We start from the raw sequence: 27712 nt of genomic DNA on the forward strand, positions 1-27712 counted from the left end.
AAGAAGCGCTGTAACTCTTTAACTCGGGACTGGTTTCTGGTTGAGAATACAAAGCTCAAGTCGAAAGCGGAGAGAGGCTGAGAAGGGTGGAGGATCAGATAGCTCCTGCTAGGGTACTTATTAATGATTCAGCAAGGGCGAGCACACGGGGCAGCTGCCGCTCCTCAAGGGCGAGCACAAGGGACAGCCGCCAGTCCTGGCTGGCATTGCTCATGAACAAGATGGACGGGTTGAACACAGGGGAGGAGGAAGACAGCGCGTTCACCAGCATTTCTCTCACGGATGACACAGGTAAGAAACACGTAGATAGATGCTCAGACAGAAAGTTCTGTGACTGCTAGGTGGTTAAAAATATAACCTTTAAAAAAATATATAACCTAATTACAGTAGCCAAACATACTCATTGGAAAATACTTGAAAAATATAGCTACAAAAGCCAACATTTAATTAAGAGCAGGTTTTCTTTTTCCTTTCAAATGAACGGATAGCCCTGTTTCCCGTGGTTACATTTATTAGATGGACTTTTGAAAAATAAATAAGAAAATCTCCAAACTATAAAGTGTTCATTTCCTGGTTCAGGAAACATGACCTCGAAGTTGCTGTTAAGTCTGTGATATTATTCTTTTTTTGATTATTTCTTCTCTACTTTTTCAAATAGTTTTTATTATTTCTGAAAAAATGTCTGAATATCCTACAAGTAGCTTTAAGACCTGTGTCAGAAATGTTTAGTGTTAAGCAAGGGCAAAGTTTGCCAAATTTAACATAGGGGAGGGGGAAACCCAGAACTGTTACTCACCCAACTTCTCAGAGAAAAAGAGATATTGCTGAACTGTATATTGCTGGAACTATCCAAAAATACAATCTGCTGGCGTGTGCATGTCTTGTGCATGCGCAGCAGTCTTGATGTGTGAGTCTTGCAAGATGCATGCGCACATGTGTGCGTGCGCATGCGTGTGCGCTTGTGTTGTGTGTGTGCGCAGTGTGTGTGTGTGTGTGTGTGTGTGTGTGTGTGTGTGTGTGTGTGTGTGTGTGTGTGTGTGTGATGCAATGGCTTTCTAAGTTTCTCTAGCACAATCATGGTAAGAAAGCCAGCAGGACCTCAGCTAAGCCATGGTGGTTACTGTGTTTAGCTTGGATGAAAAGCTTGAATACTTAACATTAAGTATTCTTCACTTTCTCCCTGAATACACAAATTCAGAAAGTGTCTTTCTGAAGTGCAGCCAGACAATGAACACAGGGCACCAGTCCAGCTGCATGGGAAGCCTGCTATAAACATGCTGGGCTCTTGGGAATTCAGAGTACTTTGTACCTTCCTACTGAGAGAAAGAAACAAGGTGCAGGCCTGGGGACAGAGTGGGTCACTGCTCACTGCCTTTCGCAGTGGAAAGCAGCACATGAAGACAGAGAGGAAGCTCATTTCTTGGCTTCCAGAGGGCTGGGTGAACAGATGGTGCGTGCCAAGTCTCAGTACTCTGATCTGGGAGACTCCTTGGATGAAGCCAGGCCACATTCTCTGTGCATTGTGAAGTGGGCTGAACCTGAGAGAAGGGAGACTTTCTGAAATATTCCCCCTCTTTCTTCACCCCACTCATTCACACTCTAGTTATTTTTTTTTTTTTTTCGGAGCTGGGAACCGAACCCAGGGCCTTGCGCTTCCTAGGCAAGCGCTCTACCACTGAGCTAAATCCCCAACCCCACACTCTAGTTATTATATACAAATAAAATATTATGTAAACATGTTAAAAAATTCAGCTACATATTCTGTTCTTAATGATGAGAACATTTCAAACCCACCCTAGCTCACCCATGTTAACACAGCTTCCTTTTAAGGCTGAACACTATTTCACTGTGATTGTACACTACCTGTGGTGCTTTGAATATATTTGTCCCACAGAGTAGCCCTATTAGGCCTAGTTAGAGTAGGTGTGTCCTTGTTGGAGGAAGTGTGTCACTGTGGGAGTGGGCTTTGAGACCCTCCTCCTAGTTGCCTGGAAGACAGTTTGCTTCTGTTTTCCTTTGGATGAAGATGTTGAACTCTCAGGTGACAGGCCTGCCTGGGTGCTGCTGTGCATTATCCTGTCATGATAATAATGGATTGAAATTCTAAAAGTATAAGCCAACTCAGATTAAAGGTTGTCCTTTATAAGAATTGCCTTGGTCATGGTGTTTCTTCACAGCAATAGAAACCCTAGACAGAAGTTGGTACCAGGGACTGGGGTATTTCTGTGATAGGCCTGATCATTTTTTGTTAGGAGGAATGTAGATTTTGGGATATTGGATTTGGAAAACCACGGAATGCTTTAAGTGAGACAGTATGAAAGACACTGGTGCTGAGGGTGATTTGAACTCTGGAAGTTGTTCTAATGATGTTTTGGTGAAGAATGTTGCTGCTTTTTGCTCTTGTCTAAATAGTCTGCCTAAGGCTAAGGTGAAGAGATTCAGATTAATTGCATTGACAAAGAAAGTCTCAGAAACGCCCAGCGTAGACTTTGTCTTCTGGTTTACTCTCATGAAGATCATTTTGATCAAGTGTAACAAGCTTATGAAAAAAATGCCAAATGTATGGTTCAAGTATGAAAGGGGCACCAGGAAGTGAAATGGAGCTGAACCCTGTGTTCAAGGAAATGAACAAGTTAAGGGAATGGTGATCTCAGGGCAGGATCCACCCAGATAAGCTTACTGTTTGTGTTAGCAGTTGAACAAGGGATATTTATAGCCTGTTAGGTATTATTACCTGGTTATTAAAATCCAGAAATGGAAGGCACACTTTGTGATCCAGATCTTGAGGCTGGAAGATACAGGCTTTTGCTCTGGATCTTGAGGAATAGTGGCCATGAAAAGCTTTGGCCCAGGCATGGTGGTACACACCTTTAATTCCATGAGACAAAAGCAAGCAGATATTTAAGTTAAAGGCCAGCCTGGAACAGAGCAGGTTCTAGGTGAAGAAAAGCTTAAGTCCAATGGTGGTGAGTGGTACATGCCTTTAATTTGAGTATTCAGGAGACAGAGCCATGCAGATCTCTGAGTTCCAGGACAGCCAAGCTTAGGCAGTGAACGAAATCACTGAAGACAATAATGAGGCTGCCGAGGATGTAATAGAACAAGGAGTACCATGTTCCAGCCTTAGCAAGCAGCAGAACTTGGCATCTTTGGCAATATGGCTTTAGCTTTTGAGTCAAGAAATAGAAGGGGTTACAGGAACAATTTATGTTGCTTAGCTGGAACTAAGAAATTAGTGGTGATTAAGACAAGACCAGTTCTGGGACTACATGATGATGTTTCTAGAAGAGGAAGAAGGAAGTGGAGGAAGAAAAAGAAGAGGAAGCAGTAGTAGTAGAAGAAGGAAGCAGAAGAAGATGATTGTGAAAAAGAGGAAGTACTTGGAGGAGGAGGAAGAGGAGGAGGAGGGGAAAGAGAAAGAGAAGGAGGAGGAGGGAGAAGGAGAAGAAGGAGAAGGAGAAGGAAAAGAAGAAGGAGAAGGAGGAGAAGATGATTGTGAAGAAGAGGAAGTACTTGGAGGAGAAGGAGGAGGAGGGAGAAGAAGGAGAAGGAAGAGAAGGAGGAGAAGAAGGAGGAGGAGGAGAAGGAGGAGAAGGAGGAGGAGGAAGAAGAAGAAGAAGAAGAAGAAGAAGAAGAAGAAGAAGAAGAAGAAGAAGAAGAAGAAGAAGAAGAAATGTTGTTGCAAAAATATTAAAAATAAAAAAAGTATTGGTTGTCTTTTACCCCGCTAGGTCCGGCACCTCGGTGCCTCAAGACACCTGCTAGATATCTTGGCAGAAACATATCCCAACTCCACGGTGCCCCAGTGTCTCTTGCCACCATACACTTTCCTACACTCAAACCGTCACATAAAAGAACACACAACACAATAACCTTTGACCCAAATGGTAAGATATAATTGCCCATTTAAATATACAAAGCCCGGTACCATCCATCCCTTAGGAACATTGATAACAACCTGTAAATACACAGAGCAGAATCTTAACATCACCTGCCATGGCTTCTCACCCCCTCCTCTGTCCTGTCTCTTCCTTTCTCTCCTAGTCTCCTCCTCTTCCTTCAGACTTCTCTCCCGCCCATCCTTCCTTCTCCTCCAATGACAGGCCTCCTTCTATCCTGTACCTGCCCTCACCTGTACTTTACAAATTCAATGGGGAGAAGGTTCTGGTGAAGTCACCTGAGTTCTGAGTCCTTGACTAGGCAGCTGTCCTTGGGGCAGTGGAATTAGCATCAAAATACAGATAACTTCAGGGCAAACCTCAACAGAAGAAGAAGAAGAAGAAGAGGAAGAGGAAGAGGAAGAGGAAGAGGGGGAGGAGGAGGAAGAGGAAGAGGAAGAGGAGGAGGAAGAGGAGGAGGAGGAGGAAGAGAAGAGAAGAAGAAGAAGAAGAAGAGAGAAGAAGAAGAGGAAGAAGAGGAAGAAGAGGAAGAAGAGGAAGAAGAAGAAGAGGAAGAAGAGGAAGAAGAGGAAGAAGGAAGAAGAAGAAAAGAGAGAGAAGAGAAGAAGAAGAAGAAGAAGAAGAAGAAGAAGAAGAAGAAGAAGAAGAAGAAGAAGAAAGAAGAAGAAGAAGAGGAAGAAGAAAGCCCGCTGCCACTACCAGACAAGGCAAGCAGTATTTGTTGTAACCCCAGAGCTGGAGAAATCGAAACTGTAGGGTCCCCAGGACTTGCTGGCTAGCTAGTCTCACCTAATCAGTGAGCTTTAAGCTGAGTGAAAGACTGTCTCAAAACAATGTGGGTAGTGAAAGACGCAATTAATGTCAACCTTACCTTTATCCTCCTATGTACACATGCACACACCATGCACAGAGTTGGTTCAGATACCTTTAAAGGTGCCAGAAGACTGTTCTATCATGGGGACACTATCTCCCTTGGGAACAAATGAGTGTATTCATTGCAGATGGCAGAAGGTCTCAGTTGGCATTCAAGTCCCTCTGAGTATGGATCATGACATTGACACTGTGAGACATCTGTCACCATAGGATGAAGATAATATGATAGTGGCATTAGGAATCCTCCCCCCCCCCGAAAAAATGGCTCAGAGACTTAGCATAAGCCATTTAAGAAGGCCATTAGCTGACTGCTGGCAGTGACCCAGCTCTCATGCATTCCTGCACGTTGTTAAAGGTTCTCTCTGTAGAACCATCTTCAGACCAAGAAGTCCTCTTGATGGTGGCAAATGATTTAGCACAATAAAAAAAATCAGTTTAGGGGTTGGGGATTTAGCTCAGTGGTAGGGCGCTTGCCTAGCATGCGCAAGGCCCTGGGTTCGGTCCCCAGCTCCAAAAAAAAGAAAAGAAAAAAAAAATCAGTTTAATAAATAAGTTTAAGAACTAGACTGCTGGAGCAACAGCTAAATGTTTTCAGTCATTCAGAACATTGCCTCATTTTCTCACCAAAAGATACCTATTACTATTTTTGACTTTCCCTTTAAAAGGCAAAACTGTCCACAGTCTCCTTACTGCACCAGAGCTGTTCCTCATCACTAGATTAACAAGAAGAAGAAGAAGGAGGAGGAAGAAGAAGAAGAGAAGGAAGAAGAAGAAGAAGAAGAAGAAGAAGGAGGAGGAGGAAGAAGAAGAAGGAAGAAGAAGAAGAAGAAGAAGAAGTAGAAGAAGAAGAAGTAGAGTTAGATTTCTTTTCTTGTTGGCTTATTCATATTCTTTGATAATTTCAGTATAGTTTTTCTCTCAGGGGAGACCCCCAAAGATTGTACTTTTATTTATTTCAATATACTGGCTAACCATGCACCAGGGTCCTGGGGGACGAGGGGGAGGAAAAGGAGAGTGGAAGGGAGAAGGGGAGAGGAGAGTGGAAGGGAGAGAAGTTTACTATTTAGCTTTCACGCCAGCACAACCACGGAAGAGGTCATGCTTCTATGCAGAGGGCTTCATTTGCTACAAAAGAATTAGAAGACGTTTTATCAACCATGTTTCTTAGCACTTTAAAATTCTTTTGAAGTTCTTAGTGGTTTGAGCCCCTTGCTAGTATGAGCCTCCTCAGACAGCGCTTGCACAGTGGGTTTCTGTTCTTGCTTTGAGCCCTTCCACAGAATTGATTCTGGTGGATAATCCGAGGGACTCTTTACTTGGTAGTGGTTGTTGATCTCAGAAAAGTAAATTTCTCAGCCAGTGTGTCTATAGAAAATTGTCCAGGGTGAACCTGTATTTCAAAGGGTTTCTCCAAGAACAATTTTTGTACCTCATGTTATTTTAAAGCTAACATAAATTCTAATCCTTTTATTTGTACACTTTGTGATTGGGACGTTATCATTTTTTCTTAATGTATAATCATTTGTTGAAGAAAAATTAGGTGAAGTCATAGCTGACAGATGTCATCACATTCCCATGACTGTATTTTGGAGGCCATTTTTTTTTTAAAATAAACTCCTATGAGGCAGAAAAACCCAGGCAGGCCTTGCAGAAAGATGACCCATCTAGTGTCATTGTGGTTCCCCTGAAGGTCCTTGGTCCTCCTGACAATTAGGACATCTGTTGACTTCTTTAGAAATGCATATAACTGTTCCTATATTGAAAAGAAACCATTATCACAAAATGAAGAAAGTCACTAAAGTAAATATTGGAAGTAAGCCCATGTTTTATAGCGAGATATATGTCTGCAAGATAAATGCCAATAATGAGAAATGGCTGCTAGGAAGTGCGTGCATGGGGCTGGAGATGGCCCATGCACTCTTTCTATCTCGTCTTCCACAGAGCTCCCTGAGCCCGGAGGGGAGGGATTTGATGGAAACATCCTTTTTAGCCTAAAAGCCCTAAAAGTTTTAGGGCTGAGTGTCCTGACATCTCTACTGTTGGCATATTTTCTGGCTGTGGGTCTCCATGCTTGAACAAGCACTGCAGGAGGACGTTTCTCTGATGATGGCTGAGCAAGGCACCGATCCGTTGAGAAGAAGTCACTAGGACTCATTTTATTGGTATATTCCTTTAGCAGAACAGTAGTATTTGGTTTTACCTTAGGTTCCTGTCCTATCTAGTTTCAGGTTGTCGGTCACCCAAGCATTGTGGATGTGAGCTCCACCCCATGGGGTGGGCATTAGCACAAATCATTTATTGGCTGGTTATTCCTGTAAGCTTGGTACCACTATGGCACTGGCGTATCTTGTGACTTCTCCGTGTTGTGAAGGTGTTGTCTTGAGCAATAGGACCTTACTGTCAGCTTGAGGGAAACCTTAGTCTGGGCCGCTTGGGGATTTTCATGGAACTCCTTTGGCTAACAACTCAGGTAGTGCTCAGTCTGGGTACTGGTAGCTTCCTGTGGTGAGAAGAGATCTCCAGATGGGGCCCTGTTTTCTCCAGTACTTGGTGATTTTACATAGACCACCTTCACATATGTGTATATTTTAGGAAACTTCTACTGTATTGACATACCTTATGACTCCTCAAGTAGCCTTTCATTTTAGCTGTCTCTTCCCACATTCCCTCCCTCAATCCCTCTTCTCTTCCCCTCAGTGTTTGATCCTTCAGTTGCAGCCACCACCACCCCCAAATCCTTCCACCCATAACTATTTAACCTATTTCCTCTTCCTAGCAAGATCCATCCATCCATCCACCCAATCCCTTCCTCTCTGCATAACCTCTGTGGTTATACACACTGTAGCTTATCAATAACTTGATATCTAACATCCACATATAAGTAAATACATACCATATTTGTCTTTCTGGGTCTGGGTTACCTCATTCAGGATAGTGAATTGTAACTTTAATTTTTTTTCTTTTCTTTTTTTAGAGCTGGGGACCGAACCCAGGGCCTTGCGCTTGCTAGGCAAGTGCTCTACCACTGAGCTAAATCCCCAACCCCATAACTTTAATTTTTTAAATGTCTACTTTTAACGATGGTTCTTAAATGCTTTAACCTCCCTTCTTGCCTACCACCCACCAGAGAGAGGTATTGTTAAAGAAAGGTTATAGGGAAGTGGGCCTCTTTAGAAATGATACTTTGGAGTAAATCCCATCTGTGTCATCAGGAAATTGGCAGTTCAGTTCACAGGACAACAGTGACAGCTCCATCCACTCACAGACACCTCATGGATATACCAACGGTCTAGTTCCACTTGGTAGAGTTGGGATAACAAACATGAATCCACAGCAGTGACACAACCTAGCAGAAACAGCCAGGCCTCTGCCCCATCACAAGTTAGCAGGAGGGACCAAGGTCAACAGGAACTTCAAGAGAAGTTCTCAGCTGTGCCTCTCTCAGTGAAGTGAAGATCAGCAAAGACACGAGACCAACAAGCATTGCACAGCTAGCTCTATAAACAAGCCAAGCTCTGCCTTCTTTATTGTCTGTTGAGTCCTATTTATACTCCTTCCAAACATCATGTGTTTGTTACAGGTCTTGTCTCAGCCCGTGAGCCTGTCTCAGCTGACATCACTCTGCCAATTAGCCTGGGTCTACAAAAATGACAAAAAGTGCTGACATACCACCAGAAGTTTTTTGGTGCATTTCTCTCTATGGAGTCCCAACAAATGCAACTCAAATAGGCAATGTAAGGCAGACCAACACATACATGTCATTAGCAAAAAATACTTTTATCACATGTCCCTTTACATGCTTGCTTTAACAGAACATTCTTTCACATGTGTCTGCTTCAGCGAAATGTTCCTTCACGTGTTTGCTCCAACAAAACCCCATCTGACACAACTGACTTTCCAAAGAACTCTTCAGTTTCCATTTCAGTGAGTGTTTTTCCGTTCTTTCTAGTTCCATCCATTTACCTGCGAATTTCACGTTTTCGTTTTTTTTTAGTGGTTGAGTAATATTTCATTATATAAACATATCGTATTTTATTCATTCATTTGTTGATGGACGTCTAGATTGTTTATAGTTTCTGGCTATTATGAATAGAGCAGAGATGAACCTTGTGCAGATGTCTCTGCAGTAGGATGTAGGGTGTAGAGTCCTTTGGATATAACTGGATCTTGAGGTAGGTCTATTCCCAGTCTCTTGAAGAACAGCCACACAGGTTTCCACAGTGGCTGCACAAGTTTGCATTCCCCCCAGCAATGGACCAGCGTTTCTCTTACTCCACACCGTCACCAGCATGAGCTTCCATTTGTCTTATTGATGTTGCTGAGTCTGATTGGTGTGAGGCGAAATCTTCAAAGTATTTTTGATTTGCATTTCCTTGTTGACGAAGAATGTTGAACTTTTCTTTAAGTGTTTCTCAGTCACTTGAGTTTCCTCAACTGAGAATTCTCTGCTTAGTTCTGTACCCTGTTTTTAAATGGGTTATTTGTGAGGGTTTTTTTTTTTTTTTGATGTCCACTTTTTTGAGTTCTTTATATATCTTAGATATCTTTATTGGATGTGTGGTGGGTTAAAAATTGCTTCCCATTCTGTAGCCTGCCATATTGTCTGAATGATGGTGTCCTTTGCTGTAGAGAAGTTTTTCCTTTTCACGACATCTCCTTCATTAGCTCTTGTTCTTAGTGCCTGATCTACATTGTGCTGGGGTCTGAGAGTCACTCCACAAACCACACAAACACCGATCTCAGTCAGACAGGGATACCTTATTGAATACACATCCTAAAACTGAGTGTCAGGGACATAGCTCAGAATTATCTGAGCTATGACCACAAGCATCTTTTTCAGTCGGCTTATAAAGGAAAAAGCCCACAAACACAATGAGGTCATACACAGGTACAAAACATTCTGCTTGGTGATTGACTCAAGCCGTTTTAGACATATTCATAAACAGTTCATATTGACCTTGAATTGATGTGACCTATGTAAAGCTTTGCGGGATTTCATAAGATTAACATACAGAACTTAACAGAATACGTGATCAGCATGGCTTTGTTCTGAGTCAAGATATTTCTCTGTGTCAACGACTGGCAGGCATATTACAGCAGCAATATGAAGTAGCTGGCAGGCCTGGAACAAAAGATCTACAGCTACGATGGGGGTGGCGGTGGTGGTGGTGTCAGACCACAACACGTTCCTTAAAAAAAAAAAAAAAAAATCAAGACTGATTTATGGGAGCAGGGAATCAATTCTAACATGTGATCAGATTTTGAGAAACAAAGCAATGGTGCTTATGTTATATTCATCTGGCATTTTACTAATGCGTGTAACAGTTGTCTTAGGAAAAAATGCTAGGAAGTGGGGAAGTCAGCATGAGGTATGAGGAGAAAGTAGGTGATACAGTGTAGGCTGAAAGTGCTCCCCTAAAAGCAATCATGTCTTGCCAGTTTTTTTTTTTTAATTATATTTGAAAAGATCAATTTATGGAAGATTTACAAGTATTTTTTAAAAGGAATTCTCTCTCTTTCCAAAAAAGATGTATTTCATGTGTATTTTTCCTAGTTAAATTTTTTTTTAATTTATTTATTCATTTTGTATATGAGTACACTTCAGACACACCAGAAGAGGGCATCGGATCCCATTACAGATGGTTGTGAGCCACCATGTGGTTGCTGGGATTTGAACTCAGGACCTCTGGAAGAGCAGTCGGTGTTCTTAACCACTGAGCCATCTCTCCAGCCCCCCCCAGTTAAATTTTTATATGTGGTTTTAATGTATAAACTAGTGCTTCATAAATTTTAGACAACATTTTGAAGAAGTGTGCAGAGATTCTAATCCCACTACCTTGAATTGTTCGAATCTTTCATCTGCATTCACGTCATTTCTGTAAACTATCTTCCAGATTTATCTCCAGTAAGAATAAGGCAGGGTGACTGTCTTTAGGGTTCCCATTGCTGTGAACAGACACCATGATCACCGCAACTCTTAGAAAGGACAACATTTAACTGGGGCTGTCTTACAGGTTCAGAGGTTCAGTCCATTATCGTCACGGTGGGAAGCACGGCAGCGTCTAGACAGGCATGGCGCAGGCAGAGCTGAGAGTTCTACACCTTCATTTGAAGGCCGCTAGTGGGAGACTGACTTCCAGGCAGCTAGGGTGAGGATGTTAAAGCCCATAACCACTGCGACACTGTCCCGAAAGGCCACGCCCACTCCAACAGAGCCACGCCTCGTAACAGCGCCACTCCTTGGTCTGATCATAACACTGCCTAGCCCTATGTCAACAGATTCTGTCGGTGTTTGAGAGGCACACAGTATTCTGCGTTTTTCATGTATGCTTACAGAATGAGATACATTTCTTTCATAAATAACCTTTTCCTTGTTGTTCTGATCACTACTTCCATGTGGCAACATATTCCGTAGCATTGTAAGCAACACCCTTGCGGGTGGCGTTCAGAGATCCGGTAGCTGTGTAGGTGGTTGATTCCCCTGTGGGACTTGTGGCTGCAGTCACCGGAAGCTGGATGAGTAGGTGTCCATGATGGTGTCTCCACACTGCTAGCACTGGATGCTGATGTAGCCTGATTGTTCAGCTGGAGCTGTCAATCAGAGCCCCAAACGTGGCCTTTTCAGGACAAGGGTCTCTGGGAAGTCCTGTTTATTCTTGGTGATGACTTTTCCTCAGAGCAAGTCACATTCCCCGGGAGGAAGCAATTCAACCCCGTTGAGATTCAAAGTGGGACGGAATATGGGTATTGATGCCTGGGAGGATTCTGAAGAATTCACCGTCTATTTATTTAGTCAGTTGATCTTCTGGACATGCTGAGAAGGCTGTTACAGTCTCCCAAATTCAGAATACACTCGACTTCTTCAAAGATCTCCCCTTCGAAATCTCAGCTAGTATGATGCCATGTGCAGGCTCCCGATGTGGGGTCTTGGTGCAGATCCACAGGCATAACAAAGCCCCTTCTGTTCAGTCCTGAAGAACACCCATCGATCCACCAGGGGATGTGTGAGTTAGAGAAACATTTGGCTTCACTCACACTCACATACAATGGTGCCACAGGCGAGGATGGTGGCCATGTGCCTGCTCGACTAGAGCTGTAAATAAGGTTGTTTCTCCTCAGCAGGGGGCTTACGCCAGCTGGCAAGTGGCAGCCACAGCGGAAGAGTGATTAGACCCTTAAGAATTTCAGTCTCAATCCTGCAGAGAGTCAGGGAGGACTTTATTCTCCTGAGCTCATTTCTATACAGGATGGAAAACAAAAACCAAAACTCCCAGACCCCACAGATCTTTTTCGACAACTCTTCAGCTAAAATGTTCTATAAGAAATGCCAAAATCAAGCCTTTTGATTACGAACAGACACAAATTGTCATATATTGGTAAGGTCATTTAACAAGCAGAAAATGCCATATAAATCATGAGTAAATTAGGAAACATATAAGAGTGTGGAGAAACTTACTTTAAATCAGTGTCACCATTAGAGGTCAGTAGTGTACCATCCCCAACATGGACGTCGTGCTAAACACACTTGCTTCTCTCAACCCAGGAAAATGAAGACCTCAGAGGGGAATACCGGTCCAGACGGAATTTACGGACCTGCATGTAGGTGCTGGGCAGTGGAGCTCCATTTCTGGACAGAACACAGTGGCTGTCCTCAAGGGATATAAGAAACCAGATGCAGGGATTTCTGTTCAGCTCCAGTTGGAACTCATGCAGGCTAAAACACTTCCCTCCTGTTTATCTCATCTTCCCTGCAGACATAAAAGGCGAAACCGGAATTCTGGTTTTGTAGTCTGAGGCGGCAGAGCGAGCGAAGGTCCATGTGCTTTCTTTAAGACAGAGTCTTGCGATGCAGTCCAGGCTGGTCACGAATCTGCAACTCTCCTGCCTCTGCCTCCCAAGTGCTGGGATTATAATGTGTGTCTGCCTGTGTCTGGGGCTGTCATTTTTCTACAATACTAAGGGAACATGACAGGCCATTTACACCAAATCTAAAAGAGCCACAAATACATAACATGAAATGTTAAAATGCCGATCGGACTGTAGTCTATGAGGGCTGTCAGCAAATATCTAGTGACATTTACTTTGGCACAAAGCTCTTTGGATGGAAGGGACACTGTACCAATGACCATCACGCAGACGTCCTCATCTGTGCATGGAAGAGACGTGTGTTACGTTTCTTCCCACCGAGAGCTGCTTGCTTGTGATCTGTTCCCGCTGTCACAAGGGAAACCTGGGTTCGTGACTCTTGTCGGGAATGAACCTGAGACATACTGGGTTCTGTGATTAACTGCAGGAATTCCCCTGTAGCTTAAGGTCTCTTCAGGTCTCTGGTTGCCACTGGATTTAGGCCAGCCTTGGCCCCCTGGTGGCTTTTCAGGGTTTTCCGCCTTTGCCAGGACAAGCAGAGGGGGCCCTGCTTCCCTGTGGTTAGAAATTGTTTAAAACAAATCACATGTAGGTTTTTATTTACACCCCCCTTGTGTGTATGTGTTTCTATGTTAGTGCACACACACCTGTGTAAATGTGTAGAGGTCACTGGTCAACCTTGGGAGACATTCCTTAGGACGCCTCCCTGGCCCGGGACTTCACCAGTTCAGCAAACTCTGGATGTCTGTAATCTTCTCCCCAGTAAGGCAGTTAAAAGTTCTCACCCCCACACATGGGTTTGTCTCCCACCGGTCATAGGATTTGAACTCAGGTCCTCATACTAGCATGGTAGTGCACTTCCACTGCAGCCTGGACTCTTACTTGGAAGTGTGGAGAAGTTAGGTTAAATGGTGTAAGCGAAGGGTCAGGAGTGAGCTACAAAATGCACCTGAGTCATGCCCCAGGCATCCCTAAGCTGCCATCACTCCCGCTGCTGTCTCACCAGCCTCTGGCCAGTGGACTCTTCCTCCCTTATAAACTTGAAGGAACCCTCCCAGGTTGAGACATCTGGAGAGATTTCCCTAGCGATATGTAATGGAGGGGTGGGGACAGGAGTTTGCCACAGGACTGAAGACAGCTCAGGTAGAAGGTTCCTGAGAGAGGTTTTGCCGTGGACCCTGGGAGGCCACTGTATTTTTGGTGGGCACACCAAGAGTGTGAACCCCTTTCTTGGACTTTGATGGATGGTGTTTCCAGAGCACTGTTCAGTGCCTGGGTAATTACCACTCTTGGTCCAAGAGAAGCTTGCTTCTCTCTCTTTAGAAGCAATAGATTTCCAAGAGCAACATTCTGCCCCTGTAACATAACATGCTGCAGCCTCCCCGCACCCAGAGACATGGAGGGGGAACCCAAAATGTAGTTCATGCAGGGGGTGTGAGGAGTAGAGGCTGGAGTCTGACCCAGGCCTCTCAGCAACCATAAAACCAGAGGCCCACCAACTTGCAAGTGTTTTGGGATCCCAGATCTTGACAGAAGCTGAGGGAACTCCAAGAACTGACCTCGTTTACGTTCAAGGGTTACGGGGAGTTTATCTCCTCTCTTAGATAACTATGAGAATTAGGACAATTTGAAGAAAACCTTTTTAGCAACCCAGCATTTTAAAACTTTGCCGCCCAGTGGACCATTCTGTTATAAAATTGTAACCCTGGTTTCTCTGTGCTCTTCCAAGCATCGCTTCACAGGTATTAAAAACAGAATTTTCCTTTTCAAAAATGTTTTCAGACCCAGGTCTCTCTACATAGCCCTGGCTGTGCTAGAACTCAGTATGTAGACCAGGCTGGCTTCTCCCTGGCTCTGCCTGCCCGGTGCTGGAATTAAAGGCATGCACCAGCAGCAAAACAAAACAGAAGTCTGTTGTTGTAAAAATATAAAAATAAAAAGGTATAGTTGTCTTTTACCCGCTCTGGGTCTACACCTCGGTGCCCCAAGATATCTGCTAGATATCTTGGCGGAAACACATCCCAGCCGCACACTTTCCTACACTCAAACCCTCACATAAAGAACACACAACACAATAATCTTTGACCGAATTGGTAAGATATAATTGCCCATGTAAACATACAAAGCCCGGTACCATCCATCCCTAGGAACATTAATAACAACCTGTAAATACACAAAGCAGAATCTTAACATCACCTGCCATGGCTTCTCACCCTCTCCTCTGTCCTGTCTCTCTCTGTTCTAGTCTCCTCCTCTTCCTTCAAACTTCTCTCCCGCCCATCCTTCCTTCTCCTCCAATGACAGGCCTCCTTCTGTCCTGTACCTGCCTCACCTGTACTTTACAAATTCAATGGGGAGGTGGTTCTGGTGAAGTCACCTGAGTTCTGAGTCCTTGACTAGGCACTGTCCTTGGGGCAGTGGAATTAGCATCAAAATACAGATAACTTCAGGGCAAACCACAACAGAAGTCTCTTAAAGCTACAACATTCAGATGATTGGTCTTGATTTTAAAGATTTTTTTTTTTCTATAAAACTCAGTGAAGCATGTTTCCCTGCTGAAATTACTCACAATGTTTGTGTGCAGGGAATTACAGAATCGTGACATTGTGACAGGCAGAAGATAACCTGTAAGGAGAGGCTCTCAGGCTTCCGGGCTGGCCTGGACCTCACCGCGTAGCCCACGCTGTGCGTGATCTTACCGACTTCCTGCCTGCGCCTCCCTTCCCGGGATTACAGGCGCATACCACCCAGGCGGCTCTGCGGCACGCACCGTTCATCAGCGTTTCCAAATCATCCATTTGCATATCAAATTGACATTTTCGAAATAAGAAATCAATCACTGAAATAATTTGCGAATATGGCTTTGTCCTCAGCAGCCACATCTGCAGCCGAAGGGCTAATTACATTATTCTTTAATTTTCTATTATAAAGAAACACATTGTGTGAATTATAAACGAATTTGGGAGAAAATCTGGATAGAAATCACTTATGAGGAAAAAAAATCTACATTACCTCGTATTCTTTTCTATTTTTTCCCAATAAGGTTCAAAATTTAATACCGGGTAGATCTTGAAATCCTTAATTCTTTGAACAACTATCTTTTTTTTTTTTTTTTTAATGCAATGGCAGCTTCCATGCTTGCTCTGGCAACGGCAGAAATGGATGAAAATGTCTTATGAAATTAGCCGGATGGAGGAAGGTGCTCAGACGTGATTTAACCTACCACAGGCCAACAGGGCTCACTGTCAGCGTGGTAATCGTTCCAGAATATACTACTCAGTTTAGTTTTCAATAAGTACAGTCTTCAGTCACTGAGTTCAAGACAGCCTTCACTCTCCAGTGAATTAAAAATCCTTGCGACAGAAAAAAGAATTAGTACGAAAAGAGAGCCTAACTTCTTACTGAGAACCAGGATGAAGCGCGTTTTGAGAACTGGCGAGTTTGAAGTATAGGGGGACATACTTGGCCCCACCTGAAGGTACCCCAACACCTCCTCTTTGCATATTTCACCTCCACTGTGGTTGGGATCCTTCTAAATACTTAAGGCAAGTTTTTTTTGTGTGCCCATCACGAGAGTGTGTCAGGCCGAAAGGTCAGAGTGATCGTTTAAAGGAACCTTTTAGTTATTTTTGTATGTACACCTATTTTCCTTGCATGTGCGTCTGCGTGCCGCTGGCATGAAATGCCCACGAAGGGCTGATGTGGGAATCCCTGGATTCCCTGGAGCTGGAATCACAGGCGGTTGTGAATCTCCCTGTAGGTGCTGGGAGTTGAACCTGGGTCCTCTGCAAGAGAGCTGGAACTTCTCACCTTTGAGCCAGCTCTCCAACCCCGGATGGCAGTGATCTCAGAACTTCTCTGTTTGATTCTAATTAATTTCTTCCTCATCTGGTGCATGGCTGTGCAACGGCTTCCACTTAGGCCTCCTCCATTGTAAACTCAAGCTTATGTTAAATGATAACGCTTCAAGTATCTTAAAAATCTGTGAGTTTTCATTTTCCTATCGGTGTTTTTCCAAAGGGCAAACATTTTAGTTTTTATCAAGTTATTTTTATTATTGTTTTTTATAATTCTTTATGACTAAAAAAATATTTGCTGGGCTGGAGAGATGGGTCAGTGGGTAAGAGCATTGGCTGCTCCTCCAGAGGTCCTGAGTTCCACATCCAGCCACCACGTGGTGGCTCACAACCATCTGTTATGGGACCTGAAGCCCTCTTCTGGCACGCAGGTGTACATGCAGATAGAGCACTCATATAAAATAAATAAAATCTTTTTTAAAAGTTAAAAAAAAAAGATTTGCCAGTATAAATCTGATAATGCTTTCTCTATCTTCTAAAACATTGATAATCTAAGCTTTCATTTTAGACCATGTTCATTTGAATTAACATTTTTCGTGTATGCTGTGAGGTAAGGGTTCAGGCTTACACCCAGTGCTGATTAATATCTAGTTGTTGAAGCGCTGTTGTTGAGGATAAGCCTCTCTCCAAGGAACTGCTTTGATCCCATTGTGAAAATCTATGTGAATCAGAGTGTGCAATTTTTCCTGGCCCTATTCTGTTTTGTTTCTGTGAGACCGTCTTTATACCAACACCAGTATTGATCTCATCAGTTTAGGTTGAAAATAAGTACTGAGATAATGTAGGGTGTGCCCTCTGTTCCCACGCAAAACTATTTTGTGTACACTGTGTCCTTTGTATCGTATGGACTTGTCATGTTCTGAGAGATAGACCATAAGTCCCCTTGAATGCCATGGGAGGAATCCCAGTGACTCAGACCGTCTATCTGTGCGATTTCCTGATCATCTTTTAAGGTCTTTTGTGTCCACTTTGCTTTGTGTCTTTCATGTTAACTCTTAACTCAGTGGTTCTCAACCTTCCTAAATCTGCAACCCTTTAATATATTCCTAATGCTGCGGTGACCCCCAACCATAAAATTATTTTCGTTGCTACTTTGTAACTGTACTTTTGCTATTTTATGAATTGTAATGTAAATATCTATGTTTTTCAATGGTCTTAGGTAACCCCTGTGAAATGGGCTGTGACCCACAGGTTGAGGACCACTGTCTTAGCAGAAGGCTGGCTTTTTAAATTGAGTTGAAGAATGGTCTCTCCTCTTGTGTTTCCTGGAAAACTTTCTACAGAATTGAATTTTATTAAATCATTTGGATTTTTTCTTTCTTTCTTTCTTTCTTTTTTTTTTTTTTCCCCACAGATCCTTCTGGATCTGGAATATTCTTTGTGGATACAGATCACCGACAGTTTAAAATAGAGATATAGGTTCTGGGTGTCATCTGTTCTTGTGAGCTTTGGTGTTGTTTTCTCATTCAAAGAATTGCCAGTTTCCTCCAAGTTCTGCACCCTGCTCCGAGGCTGCTGTCTTTATAGCCTTTGACATCTTCATGTTGGTAATTTGTAAAGTCCTCTTCTCTCTTTCCAGATGAATCTTCCTTGACTGTAAATTTTACCACTTCAAAAACAAAAACAAAAACAAAAAAAACCCACTGTTGTAACTCAGTGGTAAAGCATGTGCTTGGCTTGCATGGGACTTCAATTCAGCATCAGACCATATGCGCGCGCGCACACACACACACACACACACACACACACACACACACACACACACACACTGTCTTTTGTGGTTTGAATGAGAATGCCCTCTATAGGCTCATACGTTAGAATTCTTGGTTCCTAGTTGGTGGATCTTCAGAAAGGATCAGGAGGTGTGGCCTCATTGGGGGAGGTGCAGCACTGGAGGTGGGCTTTGAGGTTTCAAAAGCCTCTTGCCATCCCCAGTGCACCTGATGCTTCCCTTTGAGGAGGGGATATAGGTGTCCAGTGGCTGATCCTGGTGGTATGCCCGCCTGCCTCCTGCCATGGTCCCCAGCATGATGGTGATGGACTCTCCTCCCTCTGGCACTGTAAGTTCCACAGAAGCCCTTCCTTCTAGCATTTGCCTTGGTCACGGTGTTTGGTCACAGCAGTAGAAAGGTAACTAAGATACTGTCTTTCTGTTTCATTTTTCCCATATTGATTTGATGGGTTTCTCATCTGATGGGGGCTGGTGGGGAATACTGAAATAGGCTCTGTGCAACCCAGACTGGTCTGGAGCTCATAACCCTTCTGCTTCATCTACTAGATGCTGGAAACTTAGGAACAAAAGGTTTTGACTTTAGATTATTTCCTTCTTTCTGCTTGTTTTTTTTTTGTTTTTTTTTTTTTGGTTCTTTTTTTTCGGAGCTGGGGATCGAACCCAGGGCCTTGCGCTTCCTAGGTAAGCGCTCTACCGCTGAGCTAAATCCCCAGCCCCTCTGCTTGTTTTTAAAATTGTTTTTCTTTTCCTAATTTCTTTTTTTAAAAGATTTATTAATTTATTATATATAAGTACACTGTAGCTGTCTTCAGATACACCAGAAGAGGGCATCGGATCTCTTTACAGATGGTGAGCCACCATGTGGTTGCTGGGAATTGAACTCAGGACCTCTGGAAGAGTAATCGGGTGCTCTTAACTGCTGAGCCATCTCTCCAGCCCCTTTTCCTAATTTCTTGAAGGGAATACTTAGATTTATAATTTGAAAGCTTCCTTGATTTCTCAAATAAGCCTGTAATAGTAAAAAAAAAGTTCCTAAACATCCCTTCAGTTGCATCCACAAATTTAGATGTTTACATTTAAACTTAATTAAATGTGTTAATATGTTTACATTAATTAAAATATCTTAATATGTTCATATTTAAACTTAATTAAAATATTTTTCCATGACTATCCTCTTGACTCAGTTTGTTTGAAGTATGTATTTTAATTCCAAAGTATTCAGGAGTTTCAAAATATCTTTCTCTTACTAATTTCAAATTTAGTTTCTAAGTGGACAGAGAAAATAATTTGTATGATTCCAACTATGTAAGCTATTCTAAATGTAATGATGATTCTTTTCAGGCAACCTGTCAGTTGGGGGGCTGGAGAGATGAACAAGAACTGTTTCCTCTGGTAGAGGGTCATAACACCAATGCTGGGTGGTTCACAAAAATCTGTAACTCCAGCTCCTGGCGATCAGATAACATCTTGTCTGGACTCAGAGGCCACAATATTCACTCATGTGGCCCCCACGTGCATGCTCGAGTGTACACACACACACACACACACACACACACACACACAATTAAAAAGTAAAATGGAGGGGTTGGAGAGATAGCTCAGCAGTTAAGAGCACTGGCTGCTTTTCCAGAGAACCCAGGTTCAATTTCCAGCCCCACATGGCATCTCACAACTTTCGGTGACTCCAGTTCCAGAAGATCCAATACTCTTGTCTGACTTCCTCAGGCAGGTACCCAAGTGTTTCAGAGAAATACATACAAGTAAAATACACATACAAAAAAAAAAATTAAAACCAAAAAAAAAAAAAAAAAAAAGCCCAGTTCTATGACCAGCGCATTCGCATTTGAAAAGAAAGTGTGTTCTTCACTACCTTGGAAAATGCCGTTGTTCTTTGACTATTGCCCCTATTCATTCTCTCTGTTACTTTGTTGGCACTCCTCTTAGAGTTACCTGGGATTTCCCTCTCTTCTTGTATTCATTGTATTCTTCCCTCAAACCCGAGTAGTAGCGTGAGCCAAATATATTCGTCTCAAACACCAAATGGAAGATACTTTATTTATAAAGGATTACGGTGACGGTTAGCAAGTCCTACTAAGTGGGGGAAGAGACACCTGGGAGCTGTAGAAATGGCTCAGCAGTTAACAACACTTACTGCTCTTGCACGGGAAGCTAAGTTGGGGGTCTTAGCATCCTTACCAGGTGGTTCACAACCCTCTGTAACCCCAATTCCAGAGATCTGATTCCCTCTTCTAGCATCTTCAGGCACCTTGCACACGCGTGCACACACGCCGCCACATAATCATGCAATTAAAAATAAAATCTTATATAAAAAAGAAAAGCCAGGAAGAAAGTATTTGTAAGCTCGCCTCTGCAGCTCAGAAAGTGAGAATATACTGTGCTTTGCAGGTGGGGATATACTGTGGTCACTGACCACTAACAGCAAGATACTTTTGTTTCTAAGGTTAGGTTATAATGAAGTGTCGCGAAAACTATCTGGCAACCCATTGTACATGTACACTTGAGTAAGAAACACAATTTTAATTAAGCCTTGGTTTTTCTGCGACTGAGATTAGGCGACTGTTGCTCTAAGGCATCATGAAGTGGTCGGGTGAACGGTAAGTTAAAAAAATTGTCCAGAATATGGGGTACGGAGAGGAACATCCATTAGTGGTATACACTTTGTGCGTTTTCTAATCTTAGAAATGGGGGGGGGTTGGGGATTTAGCTCAGTGGTAGAGCACTTGCCTAGGAAGCGCAAGGCCCTGGGTTCGATCCCCAGCTCGAAAAAAAAAAAAAAAAAAAGAACCAAAAAAAAAAAAAAAAAAAAAAATGGGGATGGTGGGCTTTTAGTATTGAGGGACAGCCGATGGCACTGCTCTGCTCACTCCGTTCTTAAATGTGAAGTGACTTCCAACCTCACTTTCCAGGCTCCTGGCGAGACAAAAGATCTGCAGCGAGAGCCTCTTTCTTTGGCGCGTCTTCTCTTCTGCGTCGTGATTGGTTGCTGCCTTTTTAGGACACGCCCAACACGCCTGATTGGGCGTCAATGCCCTTTTGTTAGGGCAAAGGTGGACCCCGGTGCTCTGCCACGGGCCAGTCGCGGCGTCCAGCAGCAAGTGCGCAGGCGTACAATCTCGAGTTAGGATTGGTGGGAGTCCGCCTCCTCGCTCCGCGCACGCTCCGTGGGCGGGAAGGGCGGGGCTGATGCTGTCAGTTGGTCGGAGAGCTGCGGCCTGAGGCGTCCTACCTATCCCGCCTTTTCCCGGCGCCTCAAACGCAAGGTGAGGCGCCCCAGGCCGGCGAGGCCCCGGGCCGAGAGACCTCCGAGTCCCTGAGGGGCGGGGCGGGATGGAATGGGGACCCGGGCGGCTGACTGGATCGCGGGGCCGCGAGGCCCGACGCCCCGCCGAGTGCTGCGCAGCCGCCTTCCCGGCCACACGCCCCGGGCTCCGTGGGAAGAGCCTGACGTTGCCGAACCGGGACGCCGTCGGGGCGCGATGGGACCTGGTGGTGGGAGGGGACGCTCTGCAGTCTGAGCTACCTTCCAGCTCGCCGCAATCCTCCTGCTTCAGCCTCTCGAGTGCTAGGATTGGTTTACAGGCGTGGTGGCCTATGCCTGTCTGGGGTGGGACGTCTTTGCTAGAACCTGGGTTTGTTTCTTTGTCAGCTTTTCTCAAGCGTCCTGCGGAACAAATATTGAAGAGTAAGGTTTTGGAAGGAGGAATCATAGGTTCTGGAAAACCAAGATTTCTGTTACACCATCAGAGACTGATGTAATAGCCGTAAGGACAGAGATCCCCAAACCGTTATTCATTTTTGAGACTCAAAGCTGTGCGTAGGAATCCTAGTGTCTCTGTGCTCCAGTGATTAAACTTAAGTTTGAAATCTTTATTGACGATGGATGTAGTTCGTCAATCGATTTCCATCGGTTTTGAAACCTCCAAAATGTCAAAGGAGAACATGAACGGATAGAAACAGATCACACTGGAGTGGATGCAGCTCGAAGCAGATAAAATTTTATATTTACTTTGTGGAAACGCCAAGGGAGTCGAGTTTTTCAAACTCAGGTTAGGACCGTAATTATGTCTTGGGTATGAAACATGAGACAAGGCCTCTGTCTGGCCTTTATAAGGCCTAATTAGTACCACATCTGTGAATTGCATTTTCTTTCTGTTTTGGTAAAACTGTGTCTGTAAAGTGTTTAGTGCATGACTAGTGCATTGGACTTTCCATTTTTAAAAACTGTTTCTGATGAGTGGGTGACAGGTGGAAAACATCAGTTGCAGGTTCAGAGATGTCTGGTGGTTGAGTTTGGATGGATATTAGGGAAATGTCAAACTCATTTCTGAGAGTTTAAGGCAAGCCTAGGTGCCATGATGAGAAAGACAGACTAGATATTGACTGTACCCTTGACTCTGGATGCGTACTGTGCTGTGAATTAAGCTGCTTTCAGATTAGGCCTGAGTTCTAATATGAGGCCTTCAGCCACATGGGTTTTTTAAAAGTTTCTTCTGTGGTCCAAACAAGTGAGTGGTGATGAAAAGGTCCATTAACATCTGTTGAATACTTACTAAGTACGCAAACACATAATTGAATGTATTAAATTCTCAGAACAAACCCATGAAATGCAGTTAATAGTTCCATTTTGTGGATGAGGATACTGAGGCTGAGACTTTTTTTTTCTCTCTTCCCCCCGAGGCTGAGACTTTTAAACGTGACCAAATTTCAGAGCCTAAATGGAGAGTGAGGATTTTTAAATCACTGTGCTAAATAGTCTTCAGAAGAAGTCTTAGAAGGTACAGTGTGAACATGTGAGGGTAATTTAGATTAAACCTGGACTAGCATTTGTCATATCCCTGAAGCCTTACTATCTCTTCTACCCTTTCTGCATTCTGGATTTAAGTTATAAAAGGTTCTCATTCACTAACAAGCTAGATACACACAGGCAGTGAGACTTCTTGTGATTTTCAAAGAAAAGTCTTTTGAAGCGCTGACATAGAGATCTCAGAGAATAATGCCTCTTTCAGAGCCAGGGTGGCTGGTAAGTTACAAAATAACTGTGCAAGGTTGTGTGTGCACACGTGTGCTGCATTTAGTGAACCCACAAATTGCAGGCTTGGCAGTGCGCATGTGTTTGGGAGATGGAGGTACGACCTCTGGAGCTTGCTCACAAACACTGATTGAACCGGTGAATTCCAGGTTCAAGGTCTTAAACATAAAACAAAACAGTGGAGAGGATTGAGAGAGCCGAGGTTGACTTATGACCTCTATATGTGCACAAAGACATGCATGTACACATAAACATGTACACAGACATAAATATGCACATAAAACAACTTTGTCAATTAAAAGTTGAACGTTGTTTAAATGGAGAGGAATACTACTTTCAAAAAATGACCATGCATTGTTTCATTTGGTTGACTAGACGAATTCTTCAAGTGTGATTTTCAAATACTATAATAGTTTGAATAACCTTAAAAATAGAATTTTGAAAAAAAACTTAGTAATTTACTTTATTTGAAGGGCAGAGACTCTGTAAAGTGAGGTAGAAAGCCGGAGAGATCAGGCTTCTGTGCACTCAGGAGCAGGCTTAGCCTTATAGTTGTTCAGTATGCTCAGTACCTTGCAGACTGAGCTGCCTGAGGGTCCACTTTCATATTTGTATCCTGGCTCTTCTGCCTCTGAAAGGTTTCTCTGGGTACCTTTGCTCTTCTTTGTGACTGTCCTTAGTAAAAAGATTCACAATGTTTCTGAATCTTTCTTTAAAAGTAGTATGGTATTTTCCCAAGATTGCAGTTAAGGTGTTTCCTGTTTTGAGTATTTATATTTCCATCTCCCTTTGCTAGCACATGCCACGTGATATAATCCCGTGTGCAGCATTTAGCTTCAGGTACTTGATTACTGAGCAGCTCAGCACCATCTTTCCTTATGCGGTTCTGTAAGCTATGCTGCTGTGTCCTTTGCTGAACTCCGAGTGCACACTTAGTACTTCAGAGCATAAAGCATGGAGAGCAGGCCTTCCTCTGGAGCACGCTGACTCCATTGTCTTCAAAAGCAAGCTTATATTTTACTGTTTTGTGTTCCCTTTTCTTTCTACAGACCATTCATTAAAGAGTTTGCATTCGGGAGCTGAACGTCTGTTCCCCAAGATGATGAATGCTGACATGGACGGTGAGGTCTTCATCCTCTGGCGCTGTGGGTGCTTCCTTAGCAATGGAAAGAGCAGAGAAACAGTCTGTAGAGCTTTAGGTCTTCACTAATTTCTTCCCTTTACTTTAGAAAGCATCCAAGGTGGCTTCCATTTTGTAACTGTGTGGCGAGTTCATGTGTTACTTTCTGCTTAGTACCTTATGTAGAGGCTCTGTCGTCAGTTGAGGACTGGGTTAAGACAGCTAAGATAATGTTTGAAAATGTTGTACAGATTTTAAGTGTTACATGCCACAGCTGGCACAGTGTTTATTAATAGTAAATTTAACACTTTTTTATTACAGCAGTTGATGCTGAAAATCAAGTGGAACTGGAAGAAAAGACTCGACTCATTAATCAGGTGTTGGAGCTCCAGCACACACTTGAAGGTTAGATTGTATTTAGTAGTTTTCAAGAATGACATCGAGCTCACTTCAAAATCCATGTTAATATTTTATTTACATGTGGGAATCATTCCTTCTATTACATGGATCTTGGAATTGCGCTCAGGTCAGGAGGTTTGGGTCGAGGGATCCTATCCAGGGGGTCACGTTGCTGCCCCAGTCATTGATTGCCCTTCTTCCTGTTGTCTGCAGTTTGCCTGTGGTTGACAGGACACATGTACCTCACTCAGACCAGTCACTGCTCTCTTCTTTAAGGTCTTCAATGTGCTGACTTAGTGCGAGAGCTCTTTTTAAATCCTGGCAGTGTCTTACTAAGCTTGTTTCAAGAAAGCTCTATTAAAATGAAAAGAAACACTACTTCTAGAGATTAAAATTGATCTTAGGGTTTTTTCTTCATTTCTTAACTTCCTTCCATAAAATTAATACTACCACCAACCTGGGTTTTGATGTTTAATGTCATTAAGTATTGTTACTTTGTTTGGGGCACGAAGTGAGCAGTCGCTTCTCATTTGACTGTAGCAGTCATACATTCCACCTCAGATTATCTGGGAACACTGCTGCTGCTGTTCCCTTTCCGTCGCTGTAGTCTCTTCCTTTAGTCACATAACTGTGTGGCTTGTTTCCTGAGTCCCTTCAGACCTCTGGTCAGATTACCCTTAGCCAAAGAGAGAACTCTAAAACAGCACTTCTAGAAAAGTTGTGACATACTGTATGTTGACATGTTTAGTGTGTACTCTTGACCCCTGCACCCCATGTTACTGAATGCACAGGTGCTCACACACAACTAAGTTTGTTCTCTGTTGTTTCTAGAATGGCGCCTGCTTCTCCTGGTCAATATACATTTGTTAAATATGTGAATGGACGTAATTTTTTATTTGTTCATAAGGACCTGCGTCTTTTGAACTTTTTTCATCTTGTGAATTTTTAACTAATGTAAAACTATAAAAAGACCAGGTGGTTGGATTTTTTATCCAGCTTAGGAATCCAGTTGTGTTAAGCTGTGCATCTTAAACATTTCCAGGAAAGACATTGTCATTTTGTGTGGGAGGACATGCACCTTTATAAACAGTTTTCTTAACCACTGTAAGAGCTAACTCGCATAAATGCTCTCCAGACGCCCCAGTCCATGGGAAACACCATTAACAATGCCTGTCTTCTGATTTGTATTCAGTAAAAGTTTTTTTTAACCTAAGCCGTTCCCCCAAGTAATCTGAATTAAAAAACAGAAAACTTACAAATTGTGATATTTATTTATTGTTAGTGCTAGGGATTGAATTCAGGGTCTCACACATACCAGGCAAGGGCTATAGCAGTGTGTCCCCCTTAATCTGCTCTTACATTTCTAACATGGAGTCATTACCATGATTTTATTGATAATTGTATTTTTATCTATTTATTTTTTAATATAGATCTTTCTGCAAGAGTAGATGCAGTTAAGGAAGAAAATCTGAAGCTAAAATCGGAAAATCAAGTTCTTGGACAATATATAGAAAACCTCATGTCTGCTTCTAGTGTTTTTCAAACAACTGATACAAAAAGCAAAAGGAAGTAAAGGGTTCCCTTCCCTCTCTTCTGTGGATTGCTGCTTTTTTCCTTCCCCTTAAGGCTTGGATATGACCCAAAAGTTAGAGTACCTTTGTTTGCTTCCCTGAGTATTTATAAAGAGAATGTCAGATCTCGGTAATACTGATGCCTAACAGAAGAGTTAGCGTCCTGTGTATACGGTAGTCTATGAGAGTGTGCACTTGTAGAGACTTTATATTAGAATTACAGATATTTATGAAACTTGAAGATGAATGTTTTGCCAATTTGCTTATATATATAGGTTTAGCACTGTCTTATCATATGCTTAATTAGTAAAATATACAAGAAAATAACCATGTTGTGAAAAAGTGACCAAAACCATGTACTGAATGCACAGCTTCTGTACCTTGTGCACCGTCTTGTGCCTCTCCTCCTCCATCTGCCTCTTCCTTCCCATCTCCCTCCCTGACAGTAACTTCATCTCCTACAAGAGTAACCTGAACTCTAATCATTGACACTTAACCAAAATGAGACACTTTCTTATCTATGGCTTGCCATTTGTGATATTTAGTAATAAGATAGGATTGCTGGTTTCTATTTAATCAATTGAAAATAGATTGAAGTTATAAAAAATTAAGGGTTTTCTTTGAAATGTAAACTGTTACATTGAGAAGGTAAAAACTCCCTACTGCATAAAATAGTCCATTTGGTGTTGAAAAGATAGGAATGCTGGTGTGTGAGGAAAGATAGAAATAGGAAGGAAAACTGGATAAACAGAAATAACTAACTCCCAATGTTTTCCCTCTAGATGTGTGTTACCTCTGACCCACAGCTGCACTTTTGGGACATATATGAAAGTGGACTGAGTCTAATGTAAGTGGATTAGGAGAGACCAGTTAAGAGTTTGGTCTCAAGGTTTGTTTGTACCCAGGAGATGAACTTTTGCAAAATTAACTGAGAGTATATTAGTATAAGAATCATGAATATAAGAGAGTTTTGTATATGTGATAATTATTAACCTTAGTATTTTATCTCAGTTGTTTTCTCAGAATTTCTGTAAACTCAACTACTTAGTTTGCAGAATTTTAGTCATTCTTTTAACAAAGTTTAAAAATTGAGTTTGTAGCTTCCATTTGATAAGGAGCTGCTATCAGAAATCATAGTAAGGTCTATAACAGGAAAGACCCACTAATGCAGCTTGACTTGGATCATCTCCTGTATTAGTGTGAGCCTTGAGTGACTTAGCTATATGGACACGTGTAATCCTTACATTGCAGACATTTTGCAACCCTTTTGTGACCTTGTTATAACTATTTAAAATTGTGTTCAAGTTCTGCTTTGCTGTTTAATAAAAAGCTGTTTCAGAGGTTT

At 42.7% G+C, this 27712-nt stretch overlaps 1 protein-coding gene across 4 annotated transcripts; it reads left to right on the plus strand.

The window, feature by feature from the left end:
• Positions 1–45: 45 nt before the first annotated feature.
• On the plus strand, positions 46–27712 carry Scoc (short coiled-coil protein). Of its 4 annotated transcripts, none has more exons than XM_032887703.1 (4): positions 46–291; positions 24327–24398; positions 24719–24802; positions 26227–27712. In XM_032887703.1, the coding sequence occupies exons 1-4, from the start codon at positions 213–215 to the stop codon at positions 26367–26369; spliced, it is 378 nt and encodes a 125-aa protein (XP_032743594.1). In that variant the 5' UTR covers positions 46–212; the 3' UTR covers positions 26370–27712. The 4 variants fall into 4 exon arrangements, with proteins under 4 accessions (XP_032743594.1, XP_032743595.1, XP_032743596.1 ...); XM_032887704.1 differs by having other exon boundaries at positions 48–291; positions 24722–24802; XM_032887705.1 differs by lacking the exon at positions 46–291 and adding an exon at positions 21410–21508.

This window comes from Rattus rattus, chromosome 17, assembly GCF_011064425.1.
Source record: "Rattus rattus isolate New Zealand chromosome 17, Rrattus_CSIRO_v1, whole genome shotgun sequence".
Taxonomy (NCBI): Eukaryota; Metazoa; Chordata; class Mammalia; order Rodentia; family Muridae; genus Rattus; species Rattus rattus.

Excerpts from the sequence above, each read along its gene's own strand:
- Scoc (XM_032887703.1), top strand. The coding sequence starts at position 213 with ATGAACAAGATGGACGGGTTGAACACAGGGGAGGAGGAAGACAGCGCG. Across the intron at positions 24,399-24,718 it reads GATGAATGCTGACATGGACG|CAGTTGATGCTGAAAATCAA; the intron begins GTGAGGTCTTCA and ends TTTTTATTACAG. Across the intron at positions 24,803-26,226 it reads GCTCCAGCACACACTTGAAG|ATCTTTCTGCAAGAGTAGAT; the intron begins GTTAGATTGTAT and ends TTTTTAATATAG.